Raw genomic sequence first — 15119 nt, forward strand, 5'->3', positions numbered from 1 at the left:
CAACAGTGAAAACTGCGTTTTGAACGACTGAATTAATAACTCGCACATTAAGATTTACCGCCACCTACTGGCGGTTTTATTTTCATATTTACACTTTACATAGATTGTTTTTACTTAAAATATTAAACTTTTAAAGATTTTTTTTTTTTTTTTTTTTTTTTTACATATTTCTAAATTTAAAAAATATATATATTTAAAAACATTCATACAACATTATTTATCCATGGGCTTCATTAAGCAGTCTGTAAATGTCTAAATAATACCACTTCAGATGGAGCTTCTGTGCCACTTCTGCAGTGCAAAGATGGATTTTTTGATGATTTCATTTGATTGGTAACAGTCTGATTGGGTCTTTTTGTTGTAATTGAATTTATTGTTTAACATTTAAAAACAAATTTTCTAAGTTAAGAAATTGATTAAATATGATGCATGCATTTAATAAGATTAGAAAAATTGCTCTTATAATGGTACAAATGCCCCAGGAAATTAAAGGGCCAAATATCGCTCTGTAATAATGTCTGTTATTGATCAGAAAGTGCTCCTAAATTTTTGACTGTGCTCCTAAATTTTTTTATTAGGAGCACAAGTGCTCCTAAAGAAAAATGTTACAGTAGAGCCCTGGAACCTTACTGGTAAGTGTTACCCAATTTCAAATAACTGTTTTCTCACTTTGATATATTTTAAAATGTAATTTATTTCTGTGATGGCAAAGCTGAATTTTCAGCTGCACTACTTCAGGCTTTGATGAATACAAAGTTCAAAATATCAGCATTTATTTGATCGTGAAAAGACCAGGTATAAGGTATAAATGCCCTCCGAAAAACATTCGAGATGGATTTATTCAGATCACTCGAACCACTTTAGGTGGTGGTTCGTGACGCATTCCAGATGAAACTGGAGATGTGCAAATGCATCTGGTTTTTGAAGCCACATATGGTAAAAATATAAACGTGTTAGGGCATTACCAGCTCTGGTAGTCAAATATGACAGCCTACTGCAACATGCATCGCTAAAGAAATGACCTGCTGCAGATGAGTAGCTGAGGATCTCTTCAGCAAGCCAACATGCAAGCTGCCACAAATGAAACTGAAAGTTCGGCATCAGATCTTGAAGCTAAGCACACAATCATTTTCATTAAAAGTAGTGAGCAGTGCTGATACCGTTTTTTCTCATATTGAAATTTTTGATCTTGAAATTAGCTAATGATAAACAAATTGCTGCTCATATTTGTTGCTTTTTTTGAAATTTGCATATAGTGTGGGAAATGAAGATCAGATCTATAGTCAATTTGCAGAGACACACTTATGTAGTTAAGTGTAAATAGAAAGGTTTTTAATAAAATGAATAGCTATCTGATCAATAAAAATGCACGAGGTGACCAGGTGTAAACAGGCCCTATGGTGTTGTGAATGTGTTCCTAGGATGTCGCTATGTGGCTGCTCAAAAGAGCCTAGCCCCAAGTCTCGGGTTCAATTTTCACATTCATAAACTGTCAAGCAAAGGAGATGACAATGACAGCTGAGATAAACCAGCACTGAACATTACAGTCATAAATCAGACCTCAGATCTTTGTTTGAAGCGAACTGCCTTAAAAAAAATGATGAGATATTTAAAGCCAAAACGGCCCATGAGATTTTCTAGGATGTGACATTTGAAAAACAGTAAATAACCATTATGTTTTTTGGAGATGTATGTCAAGCATTAGAATATGCCCTACAAAGCTCTTTCTCCATGCAATGTTTGTGAAATCATTACGACAAGAACGTTTGCTTAGCTTGAAATCCTTCCTTTGTGCCTGTGGACATTTCAGGGGAAGGGGTGGGGGACAAAAAAACACCTCAATTACATAAAGACTTTTTTGTAACAGAAAAAGGAGCATCTTCCCTGAAGCTTTGCTGCTTATCATGAGCGCTTTTAGAGCAGAGGTAATGACTATAATAACTAGCCAGTGCATTTATTTCAGTCTTTCTGTCTCAGTGAAACACCGCTGTAGTTCAGATGACGGCTCTGGAGGGATTTCTCACATGGCTGAGCTGTAATAAGACTGAAAACGTCCTCTAACACTTCATGTTTCTATGGAGACTTTCTCTGTCGTAAATATACAGTTGACAGTGTGAAAAGAAATAGGCTTGAAAGATCAGACATGTTTACTGTGTATTTTCAAAAAAATGATCCATTCATCAGTCAAGGAAAACAGTGTGCATGGACAGACAAGAGGCTTGTTTTCTTTTCAAGCTTGAAACATGGGCTGAGTGTCTTTGCAGCAAGATCACTGTACCATGAATGAAGATCCGGATTCAAAGGCAGCCTGGGGCAGTTTCTCTAACCACTGCTGTTGAGCCCCTGAGCAAGAAGCCTCATCCTTCAGGGGTGTTTTCTTGTGGGTATGTGCAACAACTTCTCTTTCTCTCTGTCAGTCTGTGTCCATCTATTTGACAAAATCAGCCATTTATTTCAGAAATTAATTATCTTTAAATATAATTAATTATCTTATAAGAGTTATGTTTGAACAAAACCAGCAACACTTGGAGGGATCAGAAATAAACAAAAAAACTGGAGCTAAAAGATCAAGACTTTAAATAAAGTCTTGATCTTTTAGGCATTTACATTATTACAAATAAATGCTTTTCTATTCAAATAGATATTTAATATTATTTAAAATAATGTCACAATATTACAGTTTTTTACAGTATTGTTGATCAGATGGATCAGCCTTGGTGAGCAAAAGAGACTTCTTCCAAAAATATTTTTAAAAAATCTTACAGACTACAAACATTTGAACACGGGTAAAGCACACCGCCACTGGACTCTAGAGCAGTGGAGACGTGTTCTCTGGAGTGACAAATCACACTTCTGTCTGGCAATCTGATGGATGAGTCTGGGTTTGGCGGATGTGAGGAGAACGGTACTTGCCTGACTGCATTGTGCCAAGTGTAAAGTTTGGTGGAGGGGGGTTATGGTATGGGGTTGTTTTTCAGGGGTTGGGCTTGGCCCCTTACTTCCAGTGAAAGGAACTCTTAATGCTTCAGCATACCAAGACATTTTGGACAATTTCATGCTCTCAACTTTGTGGGAACAGTTTGGGGATGGCCCCTTCCTGTTCCAACATGACTGCGCACCAGTGCACAAAGCAAGATCCATAAAGACATGGATGAGCGAGTTTTGTGTGGAGGAACTTGACTGGCCTAACCTCAACTAGAGCTGGGCGATATGGCTGAAAACTGTATCACGATATCAGTGTTTCATATCGGTCGATATCGATAATTATTGATATTTTTTATGACCCATTTAAAATAAGGACATTTAAACATTTTTATTTTAAACTTAACCTTCCTCTGATCATAATCCCCTCAGTTATTAAGACAGAAATGTCAACAACCATGGAAAACTCAAATAATTCAAATAATTCTAAACATAAGTCTAAAGTAGGGTGACCACCCGTCCCGCATTTTGTGGGACAGTCCCGAAATTAGGAGCTTTGTCCCGCAAGACTTAAGTAGTGTCCCGCATTTCATTTATGTCTGTATTTCTTTTTTCATCCCTGAAATTACAATACCACAGTAAGAAATATAATAAAAACTGTGAGCATTTAAAAATCTATTTGTGCAGCCGTCATATTCTAGCCGTGAAAATAACCAACCAGCGCAATCATAGAGAGAGGTTTTCCCTATGATGACAACTGAGTGGACAGCGCAAAGAGCAGGCCTCATCAAAGTCGGTAAACACAACTACACCAGCAAGGATTTCATCTTCCATACTGGATAAGAACCTCAACAGCTGCTCAAAGCTGCCCAAATCGATGATTTAAAGCATGTAATCATCCATCCTGATGTTAAATATTTCCAACGAACGGCGGCGGTCAAGCGCTACACACGGAAATGGTCGAGCACCTACAGAAAAACGAGATATTCTCCATTTGTTTTAACCAATACAAAATTGCGAAATTCAGACACGACTTTCTTCTCACGTTAATATTTCATTTAATGCGGGTTCTATGGCGTTATTATATTGAAAAATGTCGAGAGCGCATCAAATGCGCGAGCAATCTCTCCACTCATAGGCGGATTCCCTTGCACAAAACTGGATGCGTGCGTGCGCTCACGCTCATATATCACATCTGCGCGCTCAAACTTTTGTCCTCCTGCATGTGCAGCCGTGAATCTAGAATTGTCTTCTCTCCAGGATTTAATGTTGCCATAAGCGCAACATTATAGTGTGGGCACCCACCGGCAGAAACATTAATCGGCGCATATGCCAAGTTTGCCAACACAATGTAAATCAATATTTACATAGCGTAATAGTTGTAAATTTATCTGTCTCATGTGTCCCGCATTGTCCCGCAAAATCACATCTACTGTTCTGCAACAGATCAATAGTCAGGTGGTCTCACTTTTCCTCTTTTATTTACAATTTCCTCGCTCGCTGCGGCACTCATTTTCTGCTTATCAGTTGCCGGTTACTGAAGAGAAACCCAGCAGACCAGCACGAGACAACGATATGGCGCAACCAAAATTGATACTGTTACATGATTGGCTGTTAGCGTGTCACTCCCTACATTGCTAGGTTACCAGAGAGCGAGTGCCTTTGTTAATGCAACCAAACTTGCTTTGCAACCTCTGTTTTCTTCCAACGAAGAATAAAAAATATCGAACGTTTTATCGAACACATTTTTTATTGATATCGATCACGTGTATATCGCGATACATATCGTTATCGTTTTATCGAAACGTTTTATCAGAAGAGTTGAGGCTGTTATAGCTGCAAAGGGTGGGCCAACTCCATATTAAACCCTACGGATTAAGAATATAGTATATATATTGTTCCTTCTAGTTAGAAAAAAAGTGTGAAAAACATACCTGTCACAGAACCCTTGTTTCCCTGGACTCCATATCCCAAGATCCTCCTGTTTCCACACCTGCACTCACTTCCCTCGTCAGCTCCTCATCAGCACTCATCACCTGCACCTGGACTCTATTGTCTGCACTCCCATATATTGCACTCACTCCCTTCACTCCTCGTCCGTTCTCTGTTTGTGTTAAGCGTATGTTTGGTTTCTCCTTGCCTTTGTTTGATTAAAGTTCTATGTTATTGTGGAAATCCGTATCTGCCTCATCTCTACACCACCATACCGTAACAGAAGAACGGACCAATACCGACCGGATTTTCCACAGAAAAAAAAAATGGAGACTTTCATCGGCTCCCAGGCTCCAACTTCTCCCTCACCTAGCACTCCTCTGACTGCTGGCGAACGCCTCATCGGGCTTCTACAGGTGGGTCGTTCGCTGGAAAGGTATGTGGAGGAGTTCGTTGAGCTCGCTTATGTGTCTGACTGGCCTGAAGCAGTTTTGATCTCCCTGTTTCTGGATGGACTAGATGATGACACCATCCGTTTTAGTGAACCCGATTATCGTTTCTCCTTAAGCGAAACCATAAATTCCATTTTATGGTTAAATGATTCCAAAGTTATCGTTGATTGGGTTCAGGATGGGTGTCTGTCTCTAGTCCATCCAGAGACACGGTTGGCCGGGCCAGTCAGTCAACCTCCGGCTTCCTCCGCATACCCCTCCAGCGAACTCCCTGCCTGCCCCACACGGAACCCACAATCCTCAACTGGGTCCCGTAAGCGGAGGAGGAGGAAGCAAGCCGCTCCAGTATCTCCAGAGCCCGCTCCAGTATCTCCAGAGCCCGCTCCAGTGTCTCCAGAGCCCGCTCCAGTGTCTCCAGAGCCCGCTCCAGTGTCTCCAGAGCCCGCTCCAGTGTCTCCAGAGCCCGCTCCAGTGTCTCCAGAAGCCGCTCCAGTATCTCCAGAGCCCGCTCCAGTCTCTCCAGAGCCCGCTCCAGTCCCCACAGAGCCAGCTCCAGTGCCTGTGGGGGTTTTAATTGTATTTGAGGGGATGAACGAGCCCGCTCCAGCCCTTTCCGAGCCTACCGCTCCAACCCTGTGCAAACCGCCAGATGAGGCGGCCTGGCTTATAGACTTTTGGACAGAGCCAAGTTCTCCAGCCGCCTCCTACGAGCCCTCAGCTCCAGCCGCCGCCTACGAGCCCTCAGCTCCAGCCGCCGCCTACGAGCCCTCAGCTCCAGCCGCCGCCTACGAGCCCTCAGCTCCAGCCGCCGCCTACGAGCCCTCAGCTCCAGCCGCCGCCTACGAGCCCTCAGCTCCAGCCGCCGCCTACGAGCCCTCAGCTCCAGCCGCCGCCTACGAGCCCTCTGCTCCAGCCGCCGCCGAGCAACCCGCTCCAGCCGCCGCCGCCGAGCAACCCGCTCCAGCCGCCGCCGCCGAGCAACCCGCTCCAGCCGCCGCCGCCGAGCAACCCGCTCCAGCCGCCGCCACCGAGCAACCCGCTCCAGCCGCCGCCGAGCCAGCTGCTCCTATTATGAACTTTGTTGCTGAAACATCCAGCCCAAAGACTGTTTTCCCTCCCTGCCTCCCTCTCCCACCGCCATCCATGTGTGTCTTCGCCGAACCTCCACCTCAAACCCCCTCGCCCAGATCTCCACCTCGGACCTCTGGGCGATTACCTACACCCTGGCTCCAACCTCCCTCGTCTCCACCATGGCCCATCAGTCCACTAGTCTCACCAGTCTCCATCCTGCCCCCGTTCACACCTTGGTCATTCGTCAGCCTGCCCTCACTTCTGGACTGCACTCCTCCGTCTTCGCTCCGTCACTCCGTCCCTCAGCTCCAGTTGGCCTCCTCACTCCCCCTGGTGTTCACTTTGTTGTATGTCGTCTGTCTTCAACTGCGGCCTTCTGGAGCCCCGGCTGCGCTTCGGTCGGCGGAGCCGCTGGTTCCGCCATCTCCCGCCGGTCCTTCAGCGCCGCCTGGGCTCAACGGCTCAAAGGCTTCGGTACCTGACCCTGCATGGCAGCCCGCTGCACCTGACCCTGCATGGCAGCCCGCTGCACCTGACCCTGCATGGCAGCCCGCTGCACCTGACCCTGCATGGCAGCCCGCTGCACCTGACCCTGCATGGCAGCCCGCTGCACCTGACCCTGCATGGCAGCCCGCTGCACCTGACCCTGCATGGCAGCCCGCTGCACCTGACCCTGCATGGCCGCCTTCGGCTTCTGACCCGCCATGGCTGCCTTCGGCTTCTGACCCGCCATGGCTGCCTTCAGCCCCTGACCCGCCATGGCTGCCTTCAGCCCCTGACCCGCCATGGCTGCCTTCAGCCCCTGACCCGCCATGGCTTTTGAACCTGCCCTGGAGACCTCCACTCCAGTTTGCTCCTCCCCCTGCACCAGCTTGAGGTCTCCAGGGCGCCCGCCCCCCTCCCGGTTGTTTCATCTACGGCGCGAGGACGCGCCTACCGGGAGGGGGGGGTAATGTCACAGAACCCTTGTTTCCCTGGACTCCATATCCCAAGATCCTCCTGTTTCCACACCTGCACTCACTTCCCTCGTCAGCTCCTCATCAGCACTCATCACCTGCACCTGGACTCTATTGTCTGCACTCCCATATATTGCACTCACTCCCTTCACTCCTCGTCCGTTCTCTGTTTGTGTTAAGCGTATGTTTGGTTTCTCCTTGCCTTTGTTTGATTAAAGTTCTATGTTATTGTGGAAATCCGTATCTGCCTCATCTCTACACCACCATACCGTAACAATACCTTGATTATTTTTGCTGTACTTTTTGTGTTTTACACCTTACTTCAATCTTTTTGAATAGAGTTGACAATAATGGCTTTTTGGGTGAAAAATATGTTAGTTCGATCAATTCTAAGCAATTTCAGAGATTTTTTTAGAGACCTATTTCATTGTCTCTTCCAACTGTTAATAAAGAGTTGAGAAAGGTCTGAAAATAAAAAAGTTGCATAGCATAAAAAAGAAAAAAAAAAAGACCGTGCAGCAGAAAAGAGAGAAGAAAGGACAGAGCAGAGATGGTGAAAGGAGAAATAAAGAACTGCAGAGAACAGAAGCAGTGGGGGAGTAATTATTAAGCGATCTCCTGTGAGGAACTCCTTTACAAAGGGACAAAAATACCACATAATCAGACATACTCATTGTCACATTGTTAACCAAGGACATTTCCACCATGTGTGCATCCTCTGTATGCATATGTACGTTCAAATAACAAGCTTGGGATACAAAAATCCATCACTGAAGACAAATTGTACCTATGTGCTCCAGATGGAGCGTGGTGCCACTGCACCTAAAATTGCAAATGAAAATATAGAAATGAGCGGAACAGCATGCACTCTGGCACGAGACGCATGCTGGTGAACCACCTTGTTATAAATACTACAACTTTTTTTTTTTTGAGAGAAAAAAGGGGAAGGATGCGGCATGCTGTAGCCTTGACCAGCTTTTCCCAAAATCCCTTATCCAATATAAGAGCAGAAAAAAGCACAGATCAGTGGACAGAGAAAGCAGGATCTTCCTTTGAAAAGGTTACTTAGATAAATGTTGATTCAGAGTTGTGATTGTTAAGTGTCAGGGAATCAATACTGGCTATGTGGAAATTTAATTCTGCAGATTTACACAATAAATTGAAATGCAATTGAAAACCACTGCAGGAATTCTAAAAAGATTTTCTTTAAAAAGAATGGAAAAGTGTGCTAATTTAAATTGAATCCGTAGAGATGGCTAAGATTACACGCCATTTCATTTAGGCTTTACTCACATGTAAACATTAAAGGCAGTCAATGGATGGACAGACATCTCTCAGATTTCATCAAAAAATCTTCATTTGTGTTCCGAAGATGAACGTAAGTCTTACGAGTTTGGAACGACATGAGGGAGAGTAATTAATGACAGAATTTTCATTTTGGGGTGAACTAACCCTTTAAGTATTCAGTGAAATGGTAATGTGCAATATACATACATACATACATGTGGTTTTCCTACCAGTTAGATGGTGTTAAAGAAGCTATGCCCAACTATTCTGCTTTTGGTTATAACTATATCTTTGTATTTCACAAAAAAAAAAAAAAAAAAAAAAAAAAAAAAGATTTCTGTGTAGACAGATTATGTATATCCTGCTACCGTCGCCGCCACTGCAATGCTTATCCATTAAATGATCTTAAACAGTACAGTCTTACCCCTTAATATCACCTCTTCAATCAATTTGGAAGAAAATAGGGAGAATACTTGAGTTTAGCTTGAAGTATCTGGATGAATCCCAAATTGCACACTTTTCTTTGGAAAGGAATGGATAGCAAAGTGTATTTAGAAGTTAGGGAATGTTTAAGAGACTAACACTTCATCACCAGTTAACCAAAACTTTTGGCCTTAATAAAGTGCAATGCTGGAGATACTTACAGCTAAGACATTTGTTATGTGGGACTTTTGGCTCTTGTAGTCATGCTCCACAAGAGGATAATATTTTGTCTACAATCCTAGCAGCATGGGGTAGTGGGCATGAGGCGTCAGTATATTACAGATTGCTAATGGATAAAGTGGGTTATAGTTTTTATTCAGCTCTTAAAATAGTCTGGAGTAAGGATTTGAATATTTCAATTAGTGATGAAGATTGGATCAGACTATGTACAAATTTTAAAAGTAATGTCAAGGAAACTGTGAGTACGACTTATGCAGTTTAAAACATTGAATAGTTTTTATTGGACTCTGAGTAAGCCATTAAGGCTCGGTTTGAAGGACTCTGATGAATGCTGGCAATGTGAAAGGGAGGACGGAGACCTGATGTATTCTCTCTGGTCCTACTCTAAAATACAGGAATTCTGGTTCATAACTATATTCAAGATGTGGCAGAATGTTGCTTTTCATTCTGTCTAGGTATTTATGTCCTTGGAGACTCATCTTTTCTAGGCTCTGATGTAGAGGCAACCAAATGGATTCAAATAAGTATCATGATATGGAGACAAAATTATTATGTGAGGCTGACGGTCAACAGGGTCGCCATCTTTCCAAGAATGGGTTACAGAATTGGGGAAAGTTGCAGCATACAAAAAAGTCATATAGACTACTTGAAAAAAATGGAAGTGTATAGGAGAAAGTGGGCTAAATACTTTTATTGAAGGTTTTACTGAAGGACCAGTATAATGACCTGATGGTGAGTGTCATTAATATATTCGGTGACAAACATTTTCACATTATTACCAAGACATTTTGGACAATTTCATGCTCCCAACTTTGTGGGAACTTGTTTCAACATGACTGAGCACCAGTGCACAAAGCAAGATCCATAAAGACATGGATGAGTGAGTTTGGTGTGGAGGAACTTGACTGGCCTGACCTCAACCCAATAGAACACCTTTGGGATGAATTAGAGCGGAGACTGCGAGCCAGGCCTTCTGGCCAACATCACTGTCTGACCTCACAAATGCGCTTCTAGAAGAATGGTCAAAAATTCCCATAAACACACTCCTAAACCTTGTGGAAAGCCTTCCCAGAAGAGTTGAGGCTGTTAGGCCGTGTGTCCACCAAAGTGTTTTTAGCCAGCTGAAAACGCTAGGCGCTCTGTTTAAAACGCCTATCTGTGAGCGCTTGAGAGCGCTTCTGCAGCACAGCGTTTTTTTCCGTTGAGACGCTTTGTTGCTATGATACGGAATATCCACGGCACTGTTACTTATAACTGATTTTGCAGGTAATTTGTTTCAGACTAAAATGTTGACACAATGTGTTATTACTTGCTATGTATGTTCGGAGACCAGCAATATTAATTTCTCATCCATTTTGTTTCTGTTTGTTGATATTGCTGTACAGCAAGAATGTGACAGCTGGTCGGTGTTGTATTTGTCCTGCCCCTCCTCCACTCTGATTGGACGGCTGGCTAAAAAGTGACAGTGATGAGCGCAGCGTTTTACTCAAAGTTGAACCAGTAAAAAACGCTGAGCTCTCTGTTTTACACCTTACTTCAATAATATTCAGGATAATATTTTGTCTACAATCCTAGCAGCATGGGGTAGTGGGCATGAGGCGTCAGTATATTACAGATTGCTAATGGATAAAGTGGGTTATAGTTTTTATTCAGCTCTTAAAATGGTCTGGAGTAAGGATTTGAATATTTCAATTAGTGATGAAGATTGGATCAGAATATGTACAAATTTTAAAAGTAATGTCAAGGAAACTGTGAGTACGACTTATGCAGTTTAAAACATTGAATAGTTTTTATTGGACTCTGAGTAAGCCATTAAGGCTCGGTTTGAAGGACTCTGATGAATGCTGGCAATGTGAAAGGGAGGACGGAGACCTGATGTATTCTCTCTGGTCCTACTCTAAAATACAGGAATTCTGGTTCATAACTATATTCAAGATGTGGCAGAATGTTGCTTTTCATTCTGTCTAGGTATTTATGTCCTTGGAGACCCATCTTTTCTAGGCTCTGATGTAGAGACAACCAAATGGATTCAAATAAGTATCATCATATGGAGACAAAATTATTATGTGAGGCTGACGGTCAACAGGGTCGCCATCTTTCCAAGAATGTGTTACAGAATTGGGGAAAGTTGCAGCATACAAAAAAGTCATATAGACTACTTGAAAAAAATGGAAGTGTATAGGAGAAAGTGGGCTAAATATTTTTATTGAAGGTTTTACTGAAGGACCAGGATAATGACCTGATGGTGAGTGTCATTAATATATTCGGTGACAAACATTTTCACATTATTATTTTAACTATTTAATTGTTCATTTATTTTTTGTAAAATGGAATGTAGTTTTGTGAATTTAAGGCAAAAAAAAAGTGTGACTCATTAAAAAAAAAAAAATGACTGAAATAATCCCACAATTGTCACCAGACACCTGTTTGAGGAAATGAAGAATCATGACATCATCCCCTCTTGCAACAAGCAACGCCTGGCGGTGGCACGTGAGTTGAGAGTGATGAACAGTCCTAGTGGTCGGTTAAGAAAGTGCTTTCGCTGACCTTATGAATATTCATTCCCACCCCACTCCGCTGTGACTCACTCACCCAGAACAGCTCTATCTGTACCATGAATTATGGAAATAACGATACAACAGAGAAGAATGAGAGACATTCATCTCCTTTTATTGCAGAACGCCGGTACAAAGAGAGAGAGACGTGTAATAGAATGAGTGAAGAAGGGCGATAGGGAGGGAGAATGACAGATTGCTTGATGGAAATCTTCCCTTTCTGACAGTTCTCTTTGAAGAAAGGAGCAGTCAAGTAACAGCACAAACAAATAAGATTGGAAATAAACAACAGGTGACAGACGATTTTTATTATCTTTTTGTTACTAAAAACCTGATCATTTTGCGCTGTGTTTAAGATATCTGCTTCGTCTTTTCACAGGCGTTGAAATGCATGTATTCCTTTTCAAGTCTAAAATCCAACTCCTGCCAAAAAGCAAATGATGCAGCTTCTTGATCAGGACATCTCTGCGTGAAGACATCCAGAGTTTCCAGACGCTTTGGGTTGCTGTATTATTTATGGGAAATAAATTCCAAGTGCACATGACAAGTCACATATCTGTTCTGAATGTAGAAACTATACATTAATACAGTATGTGGGGAATTGATTTAGAGTTAAAGGGTTAGTTCACCCAAAAATGAAATTTCTGTCATTAGGTACTCACCCTCATGTCATCCCAAACCCGTAAGACTTCATTCATCTTCAGAACACAAAATAGTCAATGTGACTACAGTGTTTCAACCTTAATGTTATGAAGTGACGAGAATATTTTTTGTGTGCAAAAACCAAGCGGCAACCTCCCCCAGTCTCTCGTGAAGCCAATACGGAAGTGACTTAAACTGCGATTCATCGACTGGCCGCTAGGGACAGGCTCCAAAAGAGAGCAGAATCTCATTGAGTCACATGTTAAATTGGCCAAGTTTACAGCAGAAAAAAACATGTTTACAAGTTGGTTCAAATTGTGGTTTTGGTCTATACTGCTAATGTTGCCCTTCATGACAACTCTGAGGGGGGTGAATTTTTTTTCTAACTCATTCGTTTAAATTATATTAAGCCTTAAAGTTCTGCATAATTAAGGGCGTGGTCACTTGAGTGACAGGTAGATGCTGCTGCTGTCTGTGAGCCGTCACTTTACCTCAGCTAATTCCAGCCGCTGAATTTGGCATCTCAGCCATATTTGTGCTCGATTATTTTATACAATTATAAAATATGGCTTGCTGCATAATATTCGAGACTGATGTGTGTCTGTGTAGATGTGCATGCATGCGGAAGAAACAGAACACACGTTGTTGGATCGTGGCATTGGCTGAAAGTTTTGGTTGTGAGATTCACTACAATGACAATGGCGGGAGGATATCAAAATCCGACAGCACTGCTTGGATATTATAACTAAAAGTGCTGCACTATTTTGAAAAAATATACTTTGGACACAGGCTCATTTGTTTGTTAGATACGATCGTATACAGTTTTACAACATAAACGCTGCTCAGATTGCATTATTTCTTGAAGAACGATGACAGAGAGCAGATCATTCAGAAGAAATGTGAAATGTTTTTTTTGTTTTGCAATGGACACTCATATTTTACCCAAGTGCCACAGATTGGATTCATCTCGCGATCTCTATTTCATTATAAAGGTATGAAGTCCCATTTGATTTTCCATGTTGTTATTTGCACATCCAACACTGGTGTTGGAGCATCTAAGTTATATCTTAAAAAAAAAAAAAAACACCGTAGATTGACAGTAAACCTTTAGAACTTTCTGATGATAAAACCTATCTTCATTAATGTTTTAGATCGTATCTTAGATAGCTCCTTGGCTTTGACTGCTAACATGGTCACGTTGAGCTAGGCGGGCGTGGTTTCAGCAACCAGTCGCATCAGCTCAAACCACCTTCCCGCTTCTTTGCCCATTTTCAGTTATCCGGGAGTGACGTGCAGTCACGTGCTGCTAAGATGGCCGCGGCCTCATTTTTGCGTCAAAACTGCTGTTCAGAACTCTATGGGTGACGTCACGGACACTACGTCCATGTTTTTTTTTACAGTCTATGGCAAAAACAAACCAAAAATAACAGCTTTATTCAACAATTTCTTCTCTCTCCTGTCAGTCTACTTCGTAGTTGACGTAGTTAGCACTTTTTAGAGATTTAGCAACCAACTGACTAAAGAAAAAAAGTGCTAAACATAATCTGCATGCCACAATCTTGCAGGCCGGCTCTGAATGGATGCCTCAATAAAGCTACCGCACACACGCACTGCTTGAGTGCTCTCACTTTCTTTCCTCCACATGGACTCCCTTGAGTCATTCTGAGCTCGCCAGACATGATTTTTCAAGTTTCTATCTCTGTATATCGTATCAATCTCCCATCGACCTCCTACAGAACTTCAGACAGTATCGTCTCCAGCTGCAAGACAGACTCTCTTCTCCTCTAGTTAGAGACGGCAAAAGGAGATCTTTTTCATCATGCGCTTTGTAACTAAAAGTTTTCTCTCAAGTGCTGTGGGCTACACAAAACAGATGAATCCTCTAAAGATTAGAGGAAGTGCTGTTTGAGGCTGATGAATAATTAGTCTTAAAAATTAACGTGTCTTCTCTGCGTACCTCTCATCATCTCAAATCAACAAATGCTCTTGAAACCCAGGCAGACTGGAAAAGTAATGAAAGCTCCGGGTCACGGCACCAGATCAAAGCAAACATTCTAACCGACCCTGCAACAAACAGTACAATCCTGTATTCCCCTCTATTACCAGACTGCCAGGAGGGATCAGATGTTCAGAGAGAATGCAGCAGGCTAAGGGGCCTTTCACAGAGGACGTGTTCTTGCTTAAGAAACAGATATATAGAGCGTAATGAAATAGAACAGAAGGTGCGTTTATTGGCTTATTAACTTCTGTACACCATTGCTAATATAAACACTTCACTTCTCTATATGTAAATACACTTGTAAATATGTAAATATGCTTACCCACAGATTCTTCTGATTGGCCCACTACTTGAAAGCTGATATTGATCCACTAGAATAATTTTAACATGGCGTTTTGGCCAAAGATGTCAGTTTAGCTGATAAACGTAAAATAAAAAGTGCAAAAATGGAATGCAAACACATTTTGTTTGAATGGCCCCCGTATGTTTGTTTGCACAGTCTTAGATCTCTATGGTAAATTTGTGCTCTAAACTGTCTCTACAAACTTCTGATTGCATTTCAACAGCCATGCTGTCATGTAGACGTGACTTTTCTGATATTGTCTCATCTTGGCTCCATCTTTGAGTGGATGTGTGTGTG

The 15119-nt window shown here is 42.2% G+C and overlaps 1 protein-coding gene across 4 annotated transcripts in view; it reads right to left on the reverse strand.

The window, feature by feature from the left end:
- Positions 1–15119, reverse strand: part of furinb (furin (paired basic amino acid cleaving enzyme) b) — a 118747-nt gene that overhangs the window by 82145 nt on the left and 21483 nt on the right. Inside the window, exon 2 of one of the 4 annotated variants that reach the window (XM_048157693.1) lies at positions 2279–2428. The exons of the other annotated variants lie outside the window; for them this stretch is intronic. Coding sequence (XP_048013650.1) covers positions 2279–2281 — 3 coding nt within the window. The 5' untranslated portion in view covers positions 2282–2428. The remainder of the gene's footprint in view (positions 1–2278; positions 2429–15119) is intronic. 4 annotated transcript variants of the gene reach the window in all.

This window comes from Megalobrama amblycephala, linkage group LG15 (genome assembly GCF_018812025.1).
Source record: "Megalobrama amblycephala isolate DHTTF-2021 linkage group LG15, ASM1881202v1, whole genome shotgun sequence".
Taxonomy (NCBI): domain Eukaryota; kingdom Metazoa; phylum Chordata; class Actinopteri; order Cypriniformes; family Xenocyprididae; genus Megalobrama; species Megalobrama amblycephala.